General features: G+C 33.1%; 1 protein-coding gene across 19 annotated transcripts in view; it reads left to right on the top strand.

Annotated features, from left to right (window-relative positions):
- Positions 1-6,946: 6,946 nt before the first annotated feature.
- The window catches only part of LOC148301207 (uncharacterized), a 32,689-nt gene continuing 13,170 nt past the window's right edge, over positions 6,947-26,465 (top strand). For 5 of the 19 annotated variants that reach the window (XM_088273635.1, XM_088273628.1, XM_088273631.1 and 2 more), the window contains exons 1-13: positions 6,955-7,529; positions 7,676-7,888; positions 9,907-10,057; positions 11,106-11,194; positions 12,642-12,737; positions 13,578-13,730; positions 14,263-14,439; positions 15,439-15,621; positions 16,136-16,278; positions 18,098-18,255; positions 19,420-19,543; positions 20,434-20,585; positions 24,974-25,141. In XM_088273635.1, coding sequence (XP_088129761.1) covers positions 7,467-7,529; positions 7,676-7,888; positions 9,907-10,057; positions 11,106-11,194; positions 12,642-12,737; positions 13,578-13,730; positions 14,263-14,439; positions 15,439-15,621; positions 16,136-16,278; positions 18,098-18,255; positions 19,420-19,543; positions 20,434-20,585; positions 24,974-25,141 — 1,870 coding nt within the window. In that variant the 5' untranslated portion in view covers positions 6,955-7,466. Of the gene's footprint in view, positions 7,530-7,675; positions 7,889-9,906; positions 10,058-11,105; positions 11,195-12,641; positions 12,738-13,577; positions 13,731-14,262; positions 14,440-15,438; positions 15,622-16,135; positions 16,279-18,097; positions 18,256-19,419; positions 19,544-20,433; positions 20,586-24,973; positions 25,142-26,465 lie in introns of all 19 variants that reach the window. The other 14 variants (XM_088273640.1, XM_088273638.1, XM_088273637.1 and 11 more) reach the window with 8 other exon arrangements.

Raw genomic sequence — 26,465 nt, 5'->3', positions numbered from 1 at the left:
AAAAGCCTCAAAATAGCAATAATTTATAATAAGCACACTAAGCGCACTTAGATTAAGCACAGTTACTTTGATCATAATATTTTGAGTCTATCCAAATCATTGTTAGCTACTTTAAAAATATTTTCTGAAACGTTGAAAATATTTATACAATCTTAATATTTATCCTAACTGAAACGAATTATCATATTAAAAACTTATTTCTCTTTTTTACAGAAACTGTTATTCAGTATTTATTATATTTTATTTGCTTAGAATCTACGATAATTATTATTCATAGGTTGATAATTTATGTTAATATTAAAATTAAAATCAATTCACATATTAGAAGGATGATTTATTTTACTTACTCTAATATCTATTTGTACCACATTCCGATTGTAAACGGAGGATAAATATTTTTTTTGCTAACGTTAAGTCGCATCTTAATGTTCTCTAACTCCAGGTAACATTTTACGTAATTGATTTTTTTCCGAAAACACCGTTTTTGCATTAAAAAAAAGATATATTCGATAGAATTGTTTGATTTTGAAAAGAAAAGAGTTTTGAAAGGTTAGGAGTTAAAAAAATTATAAATTTATTTTTTCTTTATATTTTCTTAAAAACAAAAAAATATCCAATATACATTATTTTAAAAAATCGGCCGTGAACAGACATGTGACCTCTCTGGTGGTCTCCGGTAGAATTCTGTGCTTGCGAATATCCTCTTAAATTCTTGGCAATACAGGTAATACATAATACAGAAGTAAAGTTATCAACACTTAGTTAATGCGTTATCCATCCACCGAAATCGATCACCTAGATTGGTACCTAAGAGCGGAACTGATTATTATGCCTTTATGCAATTAACCATCAAGTTTACACTGCATCTACCATACGCAGTGCCCTATGCACCATTGGTGCGGATAAGGTTCAAAGGGGTGAAAAAGAAGATGAAAAATACCTATCTAAAAAGTCCAAAAAAGTAATCAACACGTGTGTACATACCTTGAAATTGAGTCTGTTGGATTCCTGTTGGAATCCTTCTTGAAAGTAGAAATATTTTCAAGAAAAATGTTTTTCAATTTAGTCTTATCTTTTACTTTTGGTCACTTATTATTATTGTTGCGTTGTCTCACTTTAGTTTACACTGACGATTATTTATTATCGTCGTTAAATTCACATTATTTTGTCAACATTTTATATGGACGACTTATCTTATCATTCGCACTGTCCCTGAAATTAACCATTCGTATATTCCAAATATTATTAGATACTAGATATCAATAAGCTATGTAAACTGGAAAATATAAAACGAAAAAAAATAACCGCGGAATTGTTTCATATTTAGTCAAAAATTAAGCTACGATAGTATTGTTTTCGCATTTGCGTCGTATGCAAAAAAAATTTTTGGTTACCCTCTCATAAGCGTCCAATGAAATATTTTGAATGACGTAATTTTTCTTTTTAAAAAAATTATTATTATTCTACTACTTATACTATTCTACTACTGCCATAATTTTTTTAATTGTTTTGTAGACTTTACATTCAAATTTTCCTAATTAAAATATGTAAATTCTGAAAATTTCACGAATATACGTACTTTTCTTAGAGTCTGTAATATAATCCTTTTTTTATTCTAGTCGAATTTATAAACATCCAGATATAAAATTAATAAATCACCGACTTTTGTTTTCGAAGTTTGAGAAAAACACGCAACTTTTCCGATCTTTCGTCCGCGCTTTTCGCCGTATCCCGCGACAGCTGGAGCGACCGACCGCTTCAGCGAGCGAATGCCAACTGAGTCAAGTGCCGTGATTTCGATGCCGGAAGACAACATAAACGGAGATTTGTTTATTTTCGAATTGAGGAAGATCGTCGGAATTCCAATTTTGAAAAGGTGACGAGTGCGCCACCGTCATTCGAAATTGCACGACGACAATGGATAGAGCAGCTAAATAATATTTTTGTCGCAAAAACTGATATTTATCTTAAATATTTTGGTCGTCCATCGACGCCGGCCGATTGCGTAATGCTTCCCAAATTCAAACACCGCGTAGATTGTATTCCATATACCGCATTTTATTTCACGCATCACAATAAAAATAGACATAAAATTATGTTTTTGCGTCGATTAGGAGATTTAGGCAAATATTAAATGAACACCTAATGTGAAACTGGCATTTATTTTTCCACTACATGTTATGAAATTCACATTTTATCTAGCGAATATTATGCCTTGCATAACGATACTTTGTACATTATTACATTTACATAAGTATATGTTACAATAAGCTTAATTTAAACAACAAAAAAACAAGTTAGGAGTCGGTACAATCGGCGGGTATGTACGATTTGATGCATGAATGTGGAAGAGGTGAAGATTGTTTGCAAAGACAAACTGGTGTGACGTTATATTCTGCGGGAAAGCAGCTTAATGGTTAGTTAGTTAGATTTTATTAAACTTAATTTAAACAACATCTACTGAGAAAAAGTTATATTTTTTATCGAAGGAGTTCTATAGTTGTATTGAATCCGTAGCCAGAATAAATATCTTTCAGTAAAATAATTTTAATCATCGTTTGCTGCTAAAAATCTCTAGATAGTTTGGGAAATTATAAAAATATCGGTCTGAAAAAAAATACATACGCCCTTATTTTCAGACTTTTCGTACTAATATTTCGGTAATTAGATATTATTTATAATGATGCATAAAAATGGTTCAAATCCGATGAAGTAGTCGTCTAGAACGGGAAAATACAGGAGTGGAATTTTAGGCGTCAAAACAATGTATTTTTAAATAAAATTCTGCAAAATAATCCCGAACATCGAAAATCTCCTCGCACAAATAAAACAACAACTAAATAGTATTTTCCACTTTTATTTTATTTGACCGGTGACCGTGTTTCATCAGACCAGTGATGATGTCGGTAACGACGAAACCCGGTCTCACTGGTAAAATAAAATAAAAGTGATTTTTTTTTTATAAAATAGATGTTTTATCGTATAAAATGAAGTTCCATCACGAAATGTCAGTACAAAAGTTGTATATAACTAAAAATAACATTTAAAAACTTTAAAAAAGTGTTAAGAAGGTGCGGAGACAGCATCGGTATTTGCCTAACTGGAAGAAACCTTTTTGCCATACATCCACTTCATTGCACGCGTCCTATTTTAAGACCCTTAACTGATTTATGGGTTCACGAAAAAAAATATCGAGGATTTTGTTTCTTTTTCTAAATTAAAACAAATTATAATTAATTATATTTAAACCAATTTTTTAAAAACAATTGGAATAACTTTTCAAATTATTTTCTTTAGATGTAAACTAGTAGTGTTAATTTAAAAGTTTGGAAATGTTTATAAGTAAATTCATTTTTGTTTAATGTAACTTAGTTACAGGAATAGATTTTTTTTTCTTATTATAATGAACCTAAAACTCCGATCGTATTGAAAAATAGTTCTTTTTTTTAGTTTCTTAGTAAGCTACAGTTAAAGTGACGGTACTAACTATTTTAATTTCTATTTCCACATTCATATCTGTAGTCTAGCTATATAAAACTTATTTTTCTCTGTGAGTATAGCAAATATTGCAACAATTCCATAGTTGATCGCTTACAGAATCTCTGCTTGTTTCTGTAATAAGTAATACTCGATGTTTAAATAATATACAAATAATGATGTTCAAAGCCTACAAATATTTAAAACCGTAACTAAAATATTTTAATCGACATTCACAAGCCAAACTCCACACTCCTGATGGTAACAATTTATTATCTGTGTGACTTTTTATTTGCACTGACACGAAACGGCTTTTTGAGATTGTTTGCAAAGTGTATTATCATAGGAATTAGTTATTTCTTTATTTATAAATTTTCGTATTGTACCTTATCTCATCTGCACACGTACCTACTTTTATTGATATTACTTTTAATGAGAAGCGAAGCTTTTCACGTAAGGCTTGATGGTAGACAAGTAATAATACAGAAGTACATAGAAAAATGTTTTTTTTTTAATAATCAATTATATGTCTTTAATGGCAGGAGCCATATTCAATCAAATGCGCAATGTCTGGGACTCACTGCTTTACTCGACAAAAACCAAGTGTCGTCTCTTTAACGCCTGCATCCTAACAATGCTGCTGTACGGATATGAGTCGTGGCACCTCACCAAAGCTCAAAGCAAGAAACTAGCAAGTTTTGAAAATAGGTGCCTGAGGCGAATATGGAAAGAAGAAGAATAATTTCTTTTATATTACTTAAAACTACGAAAGAGACATAGACAACCGATTACATCTATATTTTTGAATATACAAGTATTCGGTTCATAAAAAAAAGCTTCAATAAATTTTAAAGAAGTTTTGCACAACATTTTGGGTAAATATTAAATTGTTCTGGTCTTTTGTAATTATGATGAAAATATAATATTAAATATTAATTAATAAAACTTTAAAAATAGAAGTTTTGAACACAAAATATTATTTTTAAACCTTTTCTAGTGAGCTCACTCATAATCGTATTTCAAAGTTACCCCTCCGCGAGCATTGAGAAAAATGAGTGAGAGAATACATATATGTTCATTACATTAATTTATGTTATCGATTTTATGAAAATAAGTTTTTCTTCAATATCGATAACATTTAATAATAATCTCGTTTTTGGAGGTGTGGGCAAACATTATACATTATATCTTACCTATGAACGGTTGTGATGGGTATCTCAGATCCTGCCAAGTTTCCTCAGTCTTCCTCTGCTTCTATTATCAGCCACGTACGTCTAATAAAGTTGTTTTACAGTTATCTATAGAGAAAAAACGGTTCATTTGAATGATTGTTCGATCATTGTCGTTTCATATAGTTTTCGAATGATAAAAGCTTAATTTAAGATTTCTTCTTACTTAAGGGGGTACCGGCTAACATACAATTCAGTAAACGACCGGTTGCGCGAGGAGCCTGACGTGTCTCATTTATATTTATTTTATATCTTAAATATATATTTGAATTTTATTTTTTTAAATATGTATTGAAAATATATTTCAATACTTTTTTTAAGTCCTCGCCTTTCAATAACTCTTTTATTTTCAAAACCATATGTTAATTTCGAAGAAAAACTTATTTTCTCAATAAAAAAACGACGTTTTAAGCAGCAACGAAAAATTACGTTAAATGTTACCTGGGTTTAAAGAAAATTAAGTTGCGGGCTATCGATTAAGATATCATTCTATGTAGGTACACACACGTTTCGAAAGGTATGTGATTCGGCTGTCACTTGTGGTAATATTTATCCATTTTTAATTTAAGTTTTACTTGATAAATATCCCTATTTCTTCACGTGTTTCGATGCATTCCGCACCATTTTTTTGAAAATGATGCGGAATGCATCGAAAACGTACCTAAATATGCATGTAGGTACCTACTTTTAAATACATATATTCGTCAATTATGTGAACTCACTGTTCAAAAAAATTTTAGTGTGTTTTATTTGTGTTTTGATCGGTGATGTAATTTTGATACTCTGAAATATTGTGTAGGTACAAGATATTTGTATAACTTTACACGTAACTCCACTAATTGCTTTTCCCAACTTTTCAACCGATATATATTGAGATGTTTCAATGCAAAAATTCGGATTAAACTTGCCATTGACCTTAGAAACAAACCCTACCTAGCCCAACCTTATCCATGGCTCAACCAGATGCAAATTCTACCGTGAACGTTCGCTCACATTGAAATACAGTCGAACTCGGTTATTACGAGCACGGATATAGCGAGATCTCAGATATAACGAGAAAACTTTCGTTGACATTTCGGTTTGCGATTTTCTCCATACAATAATGCACGGTTATAACGAGCTACTTCTCGGCTATAACGAGCAAAACTATCGCCAAAAATCTTAAAACTATTAATATGTCGACTTTTTCAACACCATTTACGACCCAAAGCCGAGCTAAACCGAGGCCGATGGAATCGGATGACGTTTATGACAATATTTGAGACACTAAGTACCCAATTGGTGTTTTGCCGAAAACATTGAAAAAGTATCCTCGCATATGGTTGAAATTGCATCTACAACATCCAAGCTATTTTCCATATTTTGTTTTTTCTATGTTAACTATAGGCAATACAATAAAGAAATTAAGTATGTAAAAAGATTTCATCTTCAACGTGTCAAATGTGTCAACATTGTATTTTTACTGCATTGGAAAAGAACATCACTTACCGAAAAAAATAGGGACTGTGATCGTACAAATGTTGATGAAACTTTATAGATTTTGTACCCAAAGAATCGCAAGATTTTCCAATTTCATATAAAAAGTTGATTGATAGAAAAATATGACATGTGTGTAACAGGTGAATTGTGTATTTTTGTTTAAAATACGACTTATTCTGGTATGCGACCATTCCAGATATTTTATGTCATCATGCGATGGGTATGTTTATAAAAAAATACCTATACTCGGATTTTAACGAGTAACGGATATAACGAGCAAATTCAGTCATCCTCGTTATAACCGAGTTTGACTGTAGTTTACTTTTACATCAACGTGGCAAATTAGTAAAAACACGCCTCGTATTTATTGTTTTATTCCTATGTGCAAACATACAGGGAATATCGATTTCCAAATTATGAAGATATTCGAATGAAATGGCTTGCAATCTTTTTCCAAGTCAAAATAAATTATGAGTTTAGGAACGGTCAAAGTTAATTTGGTTTACATCAAGTTAACATTGATCCAGGGTTACGTATACATATAGCAGATTTCTAGTGACTACCCATCTACTTAATTAAATGAAAATTATGAAATCGATCAAAAACGTAAAAATAATTAATTAAAAAAAAAACATACACCATCTAACGGCAAGTAGGCGAAGCTCGACTGGTTAAATAAATAAAAAATTCTAAGATGAAACAGAGATCTGCTTTATTATTATCGACTGTTTTGATGCCATTGTAATAACCGTACCCACTTCGATATTTTCATGTTAGTTTAAATGGCGAAATAATTATTGTTTGCTTCGAAAGTGCACTAACTTGATAGTTCGTAATTGCATAATTGAAACAATGTACGCTAAAGAAATGTAGAGAATCTAAATGATTTCTTATATTAGTTTTTAAAAGTCCCCCCCCTCGCTGTCTGCCATTGTTGGCGCCATGACCAATTTCGAGTGTTTATTACAAGATCTGCCTCTTTATTTTGGATAGTTTTGTGATATTGTGTGGTCATTGAACCATAAAAATGACTTACAAAAATAAAATGATTCTATGTTTTCATTCATACGCATGCTAGTGTCCGAAAAGTGTTGAAAAATGTGTAAAAACTTAATATTTCTAAGATGTTTTTGTGCTACAAGTTTTCTAATGGCGGCCCGTCGCGTCCCCCTCATCTTCATTTTGATGACAGCCGATTTTTGACATATATTTTGAACGGCTGTATATGCAAGTTTTCAAAACTTGAAAATGTGCAAAATTTGACAGTTTAAATCGCGAGCTATGAATGCTGATCAGCATAATCTGAATACTGGAGGCGCCCAGCCTCCAGGGAGTTCACCTGAGGTTTGTTATACCAATTATTTTACGTCAAACTTCTTCGAAATTCAAGATAAATTTTCTTATTATTTCTTTATAAAATGTATTGTGACATGTCTTTTTTAAAATACTCGTTTTGAAGTGTGAAATTTTTCTTTATGTTAATTTTTTAGGCACAGAATCAAAGAAACCAGAATCAGCTTCAATTAACCCCAACAACTTCTGCCACAGACCTTCGAGTTAATTCAGCAGCCGTCAATGTAGCTTTGTCAAGTGTTGCTAAATATTGGGTGTTTACAAATTTATTTCCGGGCCCATTGCCCCAAGTTTCGGTATATGGCTTACCAACTGGCACGGGGCGAGTGGAAAATGGAAAACCAGTGCAGGTAACCTATGCTCTCTAGTTAATAGTGCTTTCACATCTGCATTATTGCAAGAATGGTCACAATATGAAATTCTGCAATTTACCTCAGATACAATCTGTAACTGCCTTGACTTATTATAGTATGTTAACCTATTCGGGAGTGAGTTTCTGCGGACAAAACTGTATCTGGGGAGTGAGTTTTTTTGCTATTTTTTTACGTTTTATAATTTAAATATATATATATATATATATATATATATATATATATATATATATATATATATATATATATATATATATATAGTCGATGCTATAAGCAACATATTTTCTTGAATAAAAAAAATATTTACACTGGTAAACATGATATTTTTACATAAATCATGCTTTAAACATGTTTTGATAAAAATCATGTCATAAATCATGTTTTGTATCGGCCGTACATGTACCGCCTTACTCCTTTGAGGAAAGTTTGATGTGGCCATACTCTCGGATAGGTTAATTTTCATTTCTTGCTAAATGTCAATAAGGATTTATCCCATATTCAGTGTTGAGACGGCCAGTCAGTCTTTAACCAAAATAATATGATTAAAACAACTTAACATTAATGTACTTATGATTTAGCAATAGTTTTTAAGACTATATATTATTTAATATAATGTCAGGTCTGGTAGTGTCGCAGACTTCTCATCATGAGGTCTGCCGGTCGACCCCCAATATACCTTTTTAATATTTATTAGTTGCCTTACAAAATTTTCCTTGTCTTATGTACAAGGATTTATAACATATTTAGTTTATATCCATCAATCAAGATCCGTCACGTAGCTCATTTATTTGTCTAATTCGTTTTGTCACATTTTCCAAATAAGACACCACCAAATCCGAAAGATCGTTATTTCCCATTGCCTCATAAATTTTTGCCAACTGAATACCCTCTTTTGCACATTTTCTTTCCAATTTAAATCTCTCCCTTTCAAAAACTGGACAACCCACACCAAATGAGGGACATCCATTCACAAGCAGAATCTTGTCTAATTCTAAAACAAAAGAGGTATTGTCGAAACGTTCCATGCCCTGTAAAAATTATGTATACCCCCACTATGTTATAACGTCATGAAGTGTTTCACTACCTAAATTTTTATTTATTTACTAAACTATTCTGTAATGTATGTGTACTTTGGCGGGCGTATTGCTATTAAGCAATATCTTCCATCCAATCAAAAATAGACTAGTAATAGTAGTCAGATTTGTACCTTATACAGCTGCCTAAAATTAGTTGGCAAATAGCTCTCACACATTAGTGTAAATATAAGAAAATAAAACAAAAGTATGAGCAATTGCAGTAGAAAATACATATAAAATTACAATTCTGTAAATTGATGATGGAATGGAAGGCATAGACGAAGAGGGAGAAGATTCAAAAGGAGGGAAAAATATAATGCAGTTTGTATCCTAAAGATAGACAGTACCGTAGAACAGGCTACTTGAACTTTGATGTGTTACTTGAGCCCAGTACAAAAAAATATGTAGATCTGTATTTGGTCTACAATAATAATAATGGTCTACAATAACCATGTTTCGACATGGTTCATTGTTTCCCTGACAGGTGACACTAATTGTCACAATACGTTCATTATTGTAGACCAAATACAGTTTTAAATCTTTTTTTGTACTGGGCTCAAGTAACACATCAAAGTTCAAGTAGCCCCGTTCTAAAGTAATGTTTTAGATGTTTTTTGAGGTTATCAGAGATGGTGCATATTTCACATTGAGTGGTAGGTAGTTCATTCTAGGGTCTTGTACTTAGACAGAAGAGCAATTACTGAATATTGATGATTGCAGATTCACCCCGCTCCTTCTAAACTTGGAACCAGTTTATGTATTTAAATGGTTCTTTTATATCTCTTAAGAGTTAAATTTAAAATTACTGGTTTCAGAAAATGTGGGTCTTCGCTCTGACATTTAATTAATATAATCTTTAATAATAATAGTCTTAATAAATAAATAATTTAAAAAAATTCATGTTTCGGTTGTTTCTTCCAGGAGGCGATATTACAGCAGCACGGAACGGGATTGTTGAATGGGGAAACTGGGCTCCTGTTGCAACAGGGGCAGGGGGGCAGTCATGCCTCCCTCAGCCTCGGGGCTCAGGGAATGCCCAATCTCTCCATACCGGCCAACGCACTTCATCTCGGTAAGAGAAGCAACAATCATTCAATCAAACTGTAGACGTTTAATTAAAAACCCCAAATGCAAAAGTTGTAAATGCAACAGCTTTATTTTGATTAGGAACTGGATAAATAAAAGTCTGAGACTTATTGAGTCATCTGGCCTTTAAAACAACTCCTGGGAAATGCTAAAAATTATTTTTAAGATCATGTTCTGCATCAAATGTATTTGGTTTCCTGTGATTCTGAATATCTATTTCTATCCTTTCAAATTTGTCAGCTATTTGTATAAATCCCTTCCTTAATAAAATCGCCCATTCAGTAATACTATGGTCATTTCAATCTAATTTAGCACTAAAGGCTTATTTAAAAAAAAAACTTAAATATTCATATCTAGTACAGTGGCAATTTAGCTTTTTCATTTTCTCACGTCGATAGCATGTTGAGGGAGACAGTATTTACACAATTAATTTAGTAATTTCACAGTCAAATAATATTTTTTCGCCAATCACCTATGGACATTCCCAGTAGTAAACAAATAAAGGTGCCATATAATGAACATTTACAACATCCTGAGTTTAAAGGCGGTGATCGCCACACGGTAGCTCATGAGCTACCGGTAGCTCGCCGAGTCTTTTTCAGTGGCTCGCTTAGGATATTAAATTTGCCTAGTAAATTTTATTCTTACATTTACTTTTAATCACATTTATTTTCAATGGTTATTTTGTTTATAAATAAATATTTAAAGTACGCATTTGATGTTTTATTTTAATCTGATGTTCTAATTTATTTAATCTAATATATAATTATTATGTATGGTATGATAAAGGCCGATGATAAAAAACTATAAGGGAATTCGTATAGGTAGCTCACCAGACAAGTTCAATTTCTTAGTTAAAGTAGCTCACATCCTTATTGAGTTTGGAGTCCACTGGTTTAATGTCTTCACTTGTGAATGCAGCATCTTATCTATACTCCTTTGGAACTAACTTTGTTTGGATGATATGGTTCATCCATAGTCTCTGGGAGATTAATATGCAAATGTGTAGATAAATAATGAATATATGTTTCTAGATGTGGCAACGCTCGGTGGGCAGGAGGGACAGCAAGGACAACTGCATCAGCACCAGGTACCCAACCACATTGGGTTAGCACACGTTTCGGTAATTCCAGGGAGTCGCGAACCCTTATTATCCCTTTTATTTATCCCAACTTCTGAGCACAAACCATCTTTTAAATAAATGAAAACATCAAACTTATGGTAAAAGAATCCAAGGATCAATTTACTTTAAGGTGTAACTATCGTGGTTACTGTAACCAAGCTTATAATTTAGACAGCAATTATAAATTGGTACTCAAACACAATGTTTCACTTATCTATCAATTAATACCACTTTTAGTAGAATATGACAATTCAGTTTTTTTTTAATAGGTAGTTAAGAAAGAGAAATGTTCAACGTACTTCTATAAAAATGCACCTTAACCTTTTAAACGCGTTAACTTTGTTCCTAAGAGACGCTCGCGCGGCTGTATTTTGCCGTTTTTTAAATGATTACTTTTATCATGTATTTAGTTATGAAACGATTTATTTTCCTAAACAAAAACGTTCAATGGGATTCATTGTGCCTTTTTGGTACTCTATAATACACGTGTGTCACATTATTCTTGAAATATATCGTAATATAAACAAATTAGATCGTAACATAAATAAATCAAAGCACGCATCGTGTGTCACTCTTACCCACTGGCGATGCGTAGCGTCGAGAGTGAGACAGATATAGGGCATGATTATGGCGCGGACTAATTACCGACCGCAAGAAAAATCAGGGATCTGTTGTTTTATTTATCCTTGTGATGTTATAAATTATTAGTCAGATATTTCAACAGATGTCATAAGGCCGAAGATTGACGTATTATTTTATCCAAAGTTCCACACCATGAAAAAATCCCTCCAACTTGAACTGAGGTTCGAAACTTGGAGCAAAGTGAAAACACAAACGCTTATGTCAGCCGCGTATGGGGCATGTCTTGTAAAAACACATACGGTTATGCGAGCCGCGTGGATCCGGTTAAATACTGGATCCTAAATTTATGATTTATCTTTAAATGTTTTGCAGCAAATGGATATGCAAAATTAGGTATTATTGTGAACGAAAGTAGCTCTATATGCAAATACAAATCTTTGTTTGAAATATATTAAAATATGTACTGAACTAGAAACTAACACGCTAAACGCTCGATTCCGTAGCTTTGTATTTAAAGTTTCTCTTATAAATAAATAAATATTTACATGATTGTACTGAACTAGAAACTAACACGCTAAACGCTCGATTCCGTAGCTTTGTATTTAAAGTTTCTCTTATAAATAAATAAATATTTACATGATTGTACTGAACTAGAAACTAACACGTTAAACGCTCGATTCCGTAGCTTTGTATTTAAAGTTTCTCTTATAAATAAATAAATATTTACATGATTATAATGGAAATACTGTACACACTAAAAGTTGTTTACGACAATCATATATTATAATATCCGCGTATCTGATCATCCGACTTAAGTTTTAGATAGAGTGAATTGAAAAATTATCATTTTCCATCTTTGTTACAGAATTCTAATCAGCACAATCAACAGCACCTAACAACACAAATGATGACGAATAATTCCTCTTCACGATCACAGGAACATCACCCTAATAATCAACAGGTAATCAATCGTGTTACCTACATTAAGCACAAAGTCAATGGTTTTTAGACTCACATAAATATTTTTGGGCTCATTTCTGGGCAATTTATATTTTTCACTCCGGTAGAGATAATTATTCAGGAGCATATAAAAGAACTTGCAGCCATTTAAAAAAAAAAATTTAGTCACAAAGATATTTTTTGCACTATAATATGCACCTATTGTTATCCGCCTCCGTAGTGTAATGGTCAGCACGCTGGGCTACCGTACTGGAGGTCCGGGTTCGATTCCCAGGGGGGGGTTAAATAAATATAAGTGATTTTTCACTCTAATATTTATTCAATATAACCCTGGACTGGTGCGTATGGCTGATCACTTTTCCTTCATATGTTAATCAAGATAACACTGTGTTTATATGATGCCCTATGCAATCAGGTGCAGATGAGGGTTTGAAATGAATTGTTAGTATATCATTGAATAGCACAATATGTAAATTGTTGGGTAATATATCCAAAATAAAGCAAGGTTGGTTGGATTGAATTCTACATTTCTTTATGTATGTGTTAATACGTGACGCGTTTCGTCTTCTTAGGACATTATCAAACACTTAGGGGTTTTGATAATGTCCTAAGAAGAGGAAACGCGTCACGTATTAACATATACATAAAGAAATGTAGAATTCAATCCAACAAACCTTGTTTTATTTTGGATATATTACCCAACAATTCAATATGGAATTCTACCAACTGTCTGCAGTTACAATAAATAAGCACAATATGTAACTGAACCTCAGACAGTGACCTTTTTTCTCTTCTCTCTAGAAAACAATATTTGTTATGTAAATTGACTTACATTGATTAGATCCAGTTGACTGTAAGTGAAGATGGTCTTGTCACGGTGGTGGAGCAAAATAGCCAAAAAGGATCCAAAGAGGAAACACTCGGGGTGGGGAGCAATCATGGAGAAGTGCAATCTCTCACTGTCCATCAGCTTCAGCAGATTGTCGGCCAACAGGTAACCCACTTTACTTAACATGTGAAGGTGGGGACTGACCTCCACATTTGTCGTAACGTAACATTCGCAGCGAGCATCCGACTTCGGATGGAGCACTCGGAACAAGCGGCGAGCAGCTCGGCTCGCTGTACTGACTATACGAATGCTCGCATCTTTACCTGTTACGTTACGACAAAACAACTCCGGTCAGTCCCCACCTTAATAGTTACACAAAGTCCAATAATAATATGTAAAGGGAAAATTGGAGGACATTTCACTTAACATTTTTTCAGTGGTTGGAATCAATTGAAGAATTACTTAAATCTTTTGCATAGACTGCTTAAACCATTGACATTTTAACGAGAATCGTTTTCATAAGTTTAGCGGAGCTATTTTTTTTTAAACTTGCTTTGTAGTCCAGATTAAAAAAATATTATCTGAAAATAAAAATTAATCTTTGTCCTATCAAAGATTTTTATCTTTACAGTGTTGTGCTCTTTCTGGTTGTGCATCGCCATCTGGATCGATTACTAAAACGATTTAATTCTTACAGATTGAAGGTGTGGTTCGAATAGAGCAGGCGGGGGAAGCTGGCAACATTTTGGTCACCCACAATCCTGACGGAAGCACCTCCATCGAACAACAGGGGGTGGGGAAGGATGAAAAAGGCAAGATGCTGAGCCACTTCAGCCTGCCTGACCTCAAAGGGGAAGTCAAACCTGACCTAAAGGTAGGCTACAAGTTCATTTGAATTAATAATCCAAAGACACTCCATGTAAAAAGCTTACCTCTAGGCGTATGATAGTAGAATGGGGAAAGTAGATATGAAAAATCCATACAATGATTAAAGAAAACACTTGTTTTATACCACTTGAGTTTTATTAAAGACTACATGTTTCCGAAGTTAAACTTCCACCATTCAGGTCTGTATAATAACTATTCAGTTATTATACAAACCTGAATGATGGAAGTTCAACTTCTGAAACATGTAGTCTTTAATAAAACCCAAGTGGTATAAAACAAGTGTTTTCTTTAATCATTGTAACATGTCTTACCACAAAGTTAATGCCGAAACAATAAAGAAAATAAAAATTCATACCATTATTAAATTATTATTAAACCATATCCGCTCCCTATGTGGAGCATATGGAGTCGACAAACTGTCTCCAGGCTTTTCTGTCGGTTGCCAGCTCCCTTGCATCCTCCCAAGTCAGATCCGCATCCCGAAGTTCAGACGAGAACTGCCGACGGATTGTCGGCAGTGGTCGTCCCAGACGGTGCGAACCTGATGCCTTGTAAAAGAGGCAAGCTTGATTAAGGTTCTCGGGAGGCATGCGGAGTACATGGCCAAGCCAACTGAATTGCCTTTTGACGACAGTTGTGACCAATATTTGCCGCGTCCAATTGGAAGTAATTTAAAAATATATATTTTAATGTTTAAAGTAAAAAAAATATTTGTGCCCACCAAAAAGTTACATTTCCAAAATTGCACAAAAAAATCCTTTAAATGCAAATCTGTTCTCTTCTGTATTCTATCAAAATCTCAATTAAAATTGCGACAAAACGTGACCAATCATGTGTTAAACCAATATGAAATCATTAAATCGCACCAAAAGGTAACAATTTTACAAGCTAGAATTCCTGATTACTTAAAATCATTTATAATGGAAATGTAACGTTTTGGTGAGGACCTCCTCATTTATTTGCCCCTTTTTGTTTCCGTACCTAGAACCTGCAAGCTGGCCAGATGATGGATGTGCGGACGGCAGACGGATCCATAGTGAAGATATCCACCGGAGTAGCCGACCATGACTTGCAGAACATGTACAAAGTCAACGTAGAGGACCTGTCGCAGTTGCTGGCATACCATGAAGTGTTTGGGAAACTCAATTCTGAGAGTGTACCAGCCAAGGTAATTATTTTGGTTTACTTTCAGTTATTGAAATGCTTATTTGGAAACATTCATTTAGATAAATATGATTGATTGAAAAAATTATAAAAACGTATTGGTTGCTCAGAACAACACATTGCAAAATTTTACGGCTATGCAATCTTGAACTGCATATGCGGTGTTTTAATTTTGCAAAATAAGACAAAAACATTTAGCTATCGTGCTGGAGGTCCCTGGTTTGATTCCCAAGAGGGTGAAAATAATTATTCGTGATTTTGCACTGTAATATTTATTTAATATTACCCTGGACTGGTTCCTGAAGCGCAGGAGTGATCACCTTGCCTTCACGTAAGTAATGATCAAGACAACACTGCGTCAATATGATGCACTATCCTATGCACCATTGGGTACGGATAAGGGTTAGAAGAATAATATAATATAAGTAGATGAGACACCCGTGTTATTTTTTATATCTTCTGGTTGTAATAAGATTGTTTTAAAACTAATATGTGCGTTTGGAATGTGTTGTCCTCAGGCATTATCAGAGTCTGAAGCAGAAGCAGGGACCAGCAATGTGTCGGAATCAGACAGCCCCCCCTCTATGGGGCCGCCTGGCTCCCACCCGTGCGACCTCTGCGGGAAGATCTTCCAATATCGATACCAGCTCATTGTACATAGGTAACGTCCATATTCTTTTAGCCTTTCCCTTACGGTGCTAATAACTTCTACGTGCAACGGTGATTTGTATTTTGTACACCATATGAAAATGTGATTTAAAAACGGGAAAAATGTGAATTTTCCTAAATGTTGCTTTTATTGACCATATTTGAGAAACAAGAAAAAAAAAACATCGCAAGCAGCCGCAATAGCTGGCGTAGCGACACGACCGCCGCGTATAGGTACACAAAGCACGCCACCCACACACACTGAATCATTAGTGTATTGGTGATTTTATCCCCCATTTTTTCACTAACTATTTATTTCCATCGCTGCAAATTTATAACTTTTTATAGCAATACTTTCATGTAATACTTATATTACGGAGGAATGCAAAAATTCTGAATCCGTATCTATTATATTTTATATTGATATTCTCATTTTAAAAGACAAGTTGTAGTTAATACATATCACCGAGAGGGGAAGGTTAACAGCACAATACCTAGCAACAGGCACCGTTGGGCTACACCCGACTCGTAAGCTAACTTACTAGCTTTACCGTTTTAATTTAATTTTAATAGGCCCTGTTGCAAGAAAAATACCCTATAATATTATGAAGGCTAACTTTAACCTTTCCGGGAATATGGACTTAAATGAATGAATGTCGGTGTGAATTTTCCTAAAAGGAGTATCGGCGTTAATGAACGTCGAAGTCCGTATATCAGTTAGTATGAAATAACTTGTATAGCAATGACATCTGTGGTATTTGTTAGTAATTTTGTCATAATTGAAAATATTTCGAAGAAGGGTTTTATTTTTTATTATTATTTTTACTTAATTTCTATCTTCATAATACATAGATTTCGAGAAAAAAAAATTGTGTGAAAAGAACCCACTCCCCAGAGAAAGTCGGACATCAATTATTGTACTCCCGGAAAGGTTATCAAAGCTTTACTTATGTTAGTACATATATGTATGTATAACCACTCACATGGATTGACACTGATTTACAAGTTGATTGATATATCTCTGAATTATCTAGAATATTGTTTTTATCTTTACAATCTTTGATGTTGAAAATTGGCTTAATTTAACATTTTAATTTTGTGACACTTGTGAATTATTATTCGTCTTTTAGGATCCTAATGGTGTATAGACCACTGTATGAAATAATGTAGTATTATCTTGATTGTGAAATAAATTTAAGCAAGTTGGTAAATTTTCCACTATGTATATGCTAGGTTATGGGCTAAAATAAATAAATACATTACATTACAACATTTTGAGTGTGTCCAAGTCAAGTACTTACAAGTAGTTTACAAATCTGGATTATCTCCAATTATAAAAGTTATATCATTTTTTGACATCTCAACATAGATGAAGAAGAATATCGAAGTCTGGGCATTTACATAAATGTTGGTATAAACCAGCCTATGACGGTCGTAAGCCCCGCAAATGCCTAGAATTCCATATTCTTCTTCATCTATGTTGAGAAGTCTAATAATAATAAATATATTACTATTTAAATGTTTTAAAGCTAATACATATTTACTTAGTGAATATTATCCTGGACTGTACCTTAAGTAATTACATGCAGTACAAACCACCTAGGCTTCATGTAATTTATGAGTGATGTGCTGCTATATGGAACATTGGGAGGAGAAGTGATATCCGTCAGTCTGGCGTAACTTCACTTTGAACTCATGATAATCCTCTATGAATCGAACGATTATACAGGCTAGTTGAAGATACTTATCACTGGAGACACATCGCTACCTAAGAAGACGGAAAAAAAAACATCAAATACATTGTTTTAATGTTTCATGTCTGGTTTGTTCAGGAGGTATCATTCGGAAAGAAAGCCCTTCACTTGTCAGGTGTGCGGGCAGGCGTTTGCCAATGCGGCCGACCTCACCCGACATGGGAAGTGCCACCTCGGAGGCTCCATGTTTACCTGCACAATATGCTTCCATGTCTTCGCCAACGCTACTAGTCTCGGTGAGTACTTACAGACTTGTAAAATAAATGCGGAACAACAAACCACCTGGAAATCCCCGCTCCTATTTATCAATCATCATATGATGGTTGATCAATGAATATCTTGAGAAACCAACCGATAATTCATGATCTGACAATATCACAAGCAAGAATAGATACCTTTGCATTAACACACTTTACTATGTTAGTGTTGATACCCAGTATTAACGTGCTCACACACAAAATGTATTTTTTAAAATAAATAATCTAATATCGCTCCGGTTTGCCTTTAATTTTGGTATGTTATTTATGCCGGAGCGAATGGATAACGAGAGAATGACTAAGAAAATATATGTGGCGAATGTGAGTGGAAGAACAGAACGAGGACGGCCGACAAAGACTTGGCACGATCAGATCAATCAGAACCTAAAATCTGGTGGTGTCGAAAGTCTGTATAATCGGAGGGCATGTTTAACTAGATATATGGATGTGAAGGAAGCGAGGATTGTATGTCAGGACAGAAGATTGTGGTGTTCCATTTTCTCTGCCTATGGCGTGATGGTAGTAGTATGTTGTTTATTGTTTCGGCATTCACCTTGTGGTAAGATATTATTTAATTTTAATAAATAAAACGCGTGTTTTTTTTTACCACTTGAGTGTTATATTAGACTAGTTTCAGAAGCTACAAACGCTTCCATCTACTAGTTTGAATACAATAAACAAGTTTATAGATAAGTTTATATTCGAACCCGTAGATGGAAGCATCTGTAGCTTTTGAAACTAGTCGTTACCATATAATACTCAAGTGGTAAAAAACAATTCATTCAATTCAAACCCTTATCCGCACCCCAATGGTGCATAGGGCACTGTATTATACAAACACAGTGTTATCTTGATCGTTAACATACGAAGGAAAGGTGATCAGCCCTCCGCTTCAGGTACCAGTCCAGGGTAACATTGAATAAATATTAGAGTGAAAAAATCACTTATATTTATTTGACCCCCCCTGGGAATTGCACCCGGGACCTCCAGAATGGTGGCCGAGCGTGCTGACCATTACACTACGGAGGCGGATCAAACAAGTGTTATTAATAATTTAATTTTGTTATCACTTTTTTTTTCACATAATTTACGGGATGATTGTATTGTTCTTTTTTTCTAATGTTGAATTATTTTATTGTACAGAGAGACATGCTAAGCGCCATGCTCAGGACAAGCCGTATGCGTGCTTGACTTGCCAGAAAAGTTTTGCCCGCAAGGAGCATCTAGAAACACACATGAGGAGCCATACAGGAGAAACGCCTTACAGGTTATTTCCTTTGCTTTTACTACACAGATATATTCACGGCATATTGACGCTTTTCAGCTTTAGCTTGAAATATAAAACAAATACACATTTTTGAAAAATGTATCCTTGATATTATTACTGGATAGCCGCACATAATCTTACTTCAGTTTATCCGATAAGTTACCATGAGTTGCTTTAAATAGAGTGTTGTTACTGATAGATAATATGCCAGTTCATCTGGTTAAAATTTGTTCTTAATAATATTTCTTGATGAAATTCCATTTTACAAAATAAAAATACTGTTTATAAAATAAAATTACTTATTATGTATTATAAATAAATTTTGAAAAAATGTTTAACCAGCTACTGAGCACTTTCTCTTTCAAGGCATCTCAGAATTCTTAAGATTATCAGTTTAGAAAAAAATGCAAAACTAAAATACCGAGAATTTTAATAATCAAATACATATGTATGTTAAAAGTGTCGATTATGGCGACAGTCTTTCTTAAGTCTGATGTGTAATATTTGTTGCCGAATATGAAAACTATTATAAAATACTAATAAAAACTAATTGTACTGATTACTAGATTTTAAGGCTATGAATTTTGATATTGTTATTAGATTTTATTATTATATATCAAATTTTCTGAATATTCGGTTATTTGGTGTCATAACTAGCGGAATATTCGGTAAATTGCCAAATACACTCCTTGTTCCAATTCTAGTCTAATATATTAAAAATTAGAAATTTTAGTTTCATACTCTGTCAATATTTTCCTTTTAAATTCTGCCAGAAACATTGGGTATTCAAGAAACAACATTTATACTACAATAATTAAAAAATAATTTTTTTAATAATCCTTATTTTCTAAGAATGAGAAACTTAATAAGTAATATTATTTTATTCCCAGATGTGAATTTTGTTCTAAAACTTTCACACGTAAGGAGCATATGGTTAATCATGTGCGCAAACATACAGGGGATACCCCGCATCGCTGTGATATTTGCAAGAAATCTTTTACAAGGAAAGAACACTTCTTGAACCATGTCATGTGGCACACAGGTAAGTACTTTTTATACTATCGGAAGTATGGAAGAATTCCTGAGTGTGGTGATAACTGCTTCAACCAGTAGGTAATGGAACAATAACAAAAAAATAATGTTAATTTTCTGAAAAATAACTTTATTTTGTATTTTTTTTATATCAAAGAATTCAGATAAGTTTTTTAGAGACCTTTTTTGTATATCTGACTGACAAATAATTTCCAATGTCATAACCCTTTGAGGAGTAAGCTATTTGAACTAAGATAAAACTTGGTAGAGACCAAGAGTGTGTACATATTTGTGTCAATATATTATAGGATAGCCTTATTATTAATTAAATTATTATTATCTTACAATTATCTTATTGATAATTGTTTTGATAAACCACACACACACATGCAAAAAAGAATTACAGTCTAGCACAGGAGTACTGGCGCATACATACTCCAGCACTCATTTGGGCATGGTTGGCTCTTGCTATACATTTAAGGCATTGCTCTTGAAAAGGTTAAGATGTCTACATTTTTTTCCTTAAGAATTGCGTATTCTAGATTATTCGTTTTGGTATCTAAGTGAAATTGGATTATTACATTTTATATTTACTATGATTTGGTATTTTTTTAAGTTCATTTTTTCTCTTTCCCCTAGGACCATTTTGGTTACGGAAACTCACTTCCAGACAGGTTTTAAAAATAAAAAACAGACACATTCACATTTTGGATATTTTTGTATTAATGACAAATTCTTACAACAGCATATTGACATTTTTGAATTTGCCAAAAAAATCTATTTTATTCATTCATTTTGAATACCTGCTTCTTAAGTTAGGACACAATTATCACTATGCTAATTATTTATATGAATTGATTTGAATGGATGTTTTATTTTTGCTACAGATTTTATGTAAGGTTTCTTTTTTACCCATTTTTAGAGGGTCTTTTGTTATATTTTATATTATGTAATACCTTCAAGTTCCAGAGAGGATACCTCCTTATCAATGGATCATGAAATAAATTTTTGTATTTTATCTATATTCAATTTGGTATTCTTAGTTACATTTTCTACTTATAAAATTGGCAGTGCGTGTTTTATTGAAAGTTCTGATAAATCTATTGGCATTTTGTACTTTATTGGTGGATACTTTACTAACAATCAATGTTTCCAATAAACATTAAAAAATCTCATTCTCGATTTTACACATTTTAAGAGAACTGACCCAATGTTTTTTTTGTACTGTAGTTGTTATTTATCATTGTATTTTAAAATAATATAATTATAATGTTAAAAATCATAAGATGAATTTATTAATAATTAGAAGGGGTGTACAATACATTCTCAGTATATTAATATGAAGAAGTGCTCCTATAAAAGAATAGTATCCCATTCATTAGTAAAATAAATACATACCAAGTTTCATAAATAAAAATCTAATCATTAGTCACTGAGTAGCCGTCGCTGAAACACAACCAAGAAGAAGTTTACCACAGGGCATCCGAAAAATTTCAAAGTGACACAATTTGTTGTTATGGCTACATTTTTCTGGGGGTTGTGCCGAGTACAAGTAAAGAGGTATTAAATTCACCAGAGAATTCTACTCTAGTATTCTACAAAAGCTGAGGGAAGTACTCAGAGAGAAATGAAGTGGCCAGAGCGAGCTGCTCCTCCGGTACGCTGGTGCAGTGTTGCAGTTTATAAATGTGCCTTCACGGAAAACACTGCACGGTTTAAACCTAGCACGGATTTTTTCTGTTTCCTAATCTAATAAAAGATCTTTGTTTTAAACAATTCGGCAATGATGGCTCATTGAATACTTCAATTAATGAGCATTTTGAGGCAAACAAGATTCCTTTTTTTTAAATCTTATTTTATGTTATTTATTTTATTACAATCAACTTATACCACTTCTGGTAATCATTTTTTAAAACAATATTTATAAGTTTCCACAGCTGCTTTTAATATAATTGGACAAAAATAGGTTTAAAAAATATCTTACAGCTTGATCAACTGTACTTGATCAACTGTAATATGAAAAGAAAATAATAATTAATTTTTACGTACTTAAACCTTTTAAAATCTTTTTGAGCAGTAAAGTCCACGTTATATTTGATGTTTTCAAATTTATCGTATATCCGACTTGCCCCGATTTTGTTTAATTATTAGGATATATTTAGTGGCATCTTTTGGGACGCTTTATTTATTTTTCGCTAGTGGCAACACCGACTTTGACAGTTCGAAAAATGGCGACGCTTGCCGAGGGAACGCGTTAGCCCTAGCATCTTTTAATTTTTTTGACTAATCAAATACTTCTTAGTATTTTTTTCCGATTTATCATAAGTGTAATTATAAAATAACTTCTTTGTTATCGTAATATTGAACTTTAGACTTTCATCGCACTATAAATACCGACTAGGCGTATTCGTATTGTCTTATGTGTAGCTACTTCGGTTATGTGTATAGAAGTTTGTCAACTTTCGATTAGCGAGATACTTGGCATTGTTCCATTTTCACCGGGATATTCCTCAATGCACTAATGCGGACGCGATCAATCTTTTTCAAAAAAATTACCCACCAGTGTTTTTAAAAATAATGTAATTCCATATATACATTTATTTATCATACTTTTGTGCAAAAAGGACGCTCCCGCGGGTACAAATAACCGACTTTGTATTTTAACACCGGTACCTTTTTATTTCACGTAATCTGTACGTGTTAAGTATCGCACAAACATTATCGGTATGTTTTAGGATTGCCGCATTTTGTTGCTGATAATTTTGAGAATAAATTTTTGATTGGTTTTCCTTTTTGTTCTGACAAAGACATATCGGTTAGGTTTTATTATTGACTGCGCCGATTTACTGTGATCCTAAGCAATATTTTGTCGAGAATTAATTAGTAATAAATCATGGATCCTCCTGAGATGAAGCCTCTGCCTTTGACCCTGACGTTGGTGGATCCGTTGGATGTAACCTCGGAGTTCCTGCTCATTCCCAGAATTGTCAGTGTGAAAAGTATGTTCTCCATAACAAAGCTCGAATCTATTGCAAAATTAAATATTTACTGAATTGCCAGAATCGAATTCAGAAAATTTTGACTGGCTGTGTGAATATATTTCATTTTGCAGTTAACATGTTCATAATGATAATAGTTTTCTGTGGAATAGCATGCAACATATCCAATAATTGTTTTCCTACATGTGTTACAGTCAAAGATATCGGAAACAAGTAGAACTTTTAAATTTTACCTACTTCATTTAAATACTTCAAACTTAAATTTCGTCCATGTAAATGCATTTTCCACATTATTTGGTAAAGTATATCCATCCAGTCACAGTACATCAACAAGATTATCTATTTGTTTCCAGTATCTTTGTTTGAATTTAATTGATTTAGTGATACTTGATACAAAAGTAGTGATATGCATACAAAGATGTATTTATGCATGTGTCGTTGTTGACATCTGCCGATAAAGTACAAATGCCATAGAATTAGGAGGAGGTGTCGTTTGTGGGACAATATTTCTATGAATACAAATTCTAAATTATATTCCTGAGCCATGCAAGCATTGCAAATACAGTTTTGCTCGGAGTGATTCCTATTTAACTAACAGTTCTTGTTAAAGGTGTCCACATTTTACATGGTAAAACAAAGAAAACCCATCCTGCATGGTTCATTTGATATGATTTCAATCAATCTATATAAATACTCAAATCTGATTGATGCAATATTTATAAATGAGAACAAAGTGTTTGCAAACATTTGTTAGCGAATGGGGATCGCAATGTAGTATTTTCGTAAATTTATATTTTACTATTAACTCTTTCCGCAGAAATAATATATTTTAAGAATTAATTTTTTAAACCGTGCAAAAAATTCATAAAATTGAATAAAATTTTGAAAAGTCCATTTATCTTATTTTTATGTCACAAGTGATATTTACAATATCCATAACTTTGAAAATAAAAGATTTTAATAACAGTGTTAACACATTTCAGATGGGTATTTTTTTACGCCAGCGGACCCCTGGCGACAGGATTTGATAATTATATACTTATAGTTGAGACCTTAACAAAGAGATCGGTTTATAATATTCATTTAAAAACATTGGATGATTCCTTGTTTTCTGTCTTTGAAATGAGGTCGGCGCAGAAGGTAAAAATACCCTTCCCGTCCTTAAGCATCAATCGTCCGAAGTGTGTTAATAAAATTTGATTAGTGGTAATTTTAGGTAAAATATATCATATTTATAAGTAAGGAGTTAATAATAGGACTATGTATGAAAATAGTAGGTTGCATTTCCCGTTGATGCGAGAAGGCACGAAACGTTGAGTGGCATGCGGGATGGCAGTGAGTTTCCATGTGAGTGTAGACACTAGGAGTGGAGTTGAGAGTTGGTGTGATTGTCCCGCAGGCGAGACCCCTCACCACTGCCAGGTGTGCGGCAAGAAGTACACGCGCAAGGAACACCTCGCCAACCACATGCGCTCGCACACCAACGACACGCCCTTCCGATGTGAGATTTGCGGCAAGTCTTTTACCAGAAAAGAGCACTTCACCAATCACATCATGTGGCACACCGGTAATCACCAATCAGCCGATCGTGCGCTTCCTATACGATCGCTCGTCCTACAATTAAGAATTAACTGACCGTTCCCAAAGTTATCTTCAATTTTCATTTACTTTTCTTATTATTTCTTGCAAATTGGTATTTACTACTGGCATGTGCACATCTTGTGATATCGGTTGAAATACGGTTCTGGCTCTGTTACTTTTGTGATACTTTGGATAGTTTCACATCTCAAAATTGTGTCCAACACATTGTTAATCCGCAATTCAGTGTTTGCTTGTCTCATAAAAGTGACATAACCATTGAACCTTTGTTCTTATGCCAATATTTCACAGAATCACTTTCTATTATTTCCATGTGTTATTTTATCATTTGCATTTAAGACTTTTAGAAATTTTTAGTTAAAAAAATATTGCGCGATATTCTAATCTAATTAATTTATTGGAAAAAATTTTCAAGTAAAACCTTTTGAATATAATATACTTAATATGAATAAAAATTATCTCCTATTACTAATGTCTTTCAAAGATTGTTTTGAATAACATTCAAAATATTTATAATAATCTCGCTTGTTTTCATATCAAATTCATTAAAAAATATTTTCTTCATAGAAAAACTGAAATGATGCTGATATATGTTTTACAAATAGTTAAAGCTGTTCTTACATGTCTTTGGATATAAAAAAAGACTTTGTCCTACCAAAAAATAAATAGCATAATAGGAGTTTATGTCAGACTAGTATGTGCATTCAGCACAATGACAGATAACAAAAAAGAACTGATCTACATATTATGCTGCCATCTTTTGCATAATAATGCTGAAAGAGTGTGATAAATATGTAGTTTTCCAATAATAAGTTAATAATGGCTTCTTCCCATTATTACAGTGATCTTCTATTATTTATGCTTAAAAACAAAGGTTACACTTTTTTTTTTCATTGTACAAATTTTGTTTTGTATGAAGTTGATGTATTTCTAAATCTGTCAAGCCTAAAATATTAGCCTAAAATAAGTTAGTAGTTTTCGTGTTAAGTATGGTCGTTCCTCAGTATTCACCGAGGCTATATTCTTATCAAAGATTGCAAAACCACGAATATCATGACTGCTCTCGTCCAATGAGTGACCCTTCTACAAACACCGAATGCATGGGTTTTGGAAATACTTTAATAGAAAATTACTTAACGAATTGCGTTTGTTTTATATGAGTTTGCAAAATAGTATTCTTGAAAAAATATGCAAATATAACAGCATTTACGTAAATGCAATACTGTGAATACTGAGAGACTACTTGTGGAGGTCCTCACAAAAAAGTTACATTTCCAATATTGCACAAAAAA

Source organism: Brachycentrus maculatus, unplaced genomic scaffold (genome assembly GCF_059751285.1).
Source record: "Brachycentrus maculatus isolate JH-2025_06_01 unplaced genomic scaffold, ASM5975128v1 h1tg000589l, whole genome shotgun sequence".
NCBI lineage: Eukaryota > Metazoa > Arthropoda > Insecta > Trichoptera > Brachycentridae > Brachycentrus > Brachycentrus maculatus.
This window is presented reverse-complemented; position numbering and strand designations above follow the sequence as displayed.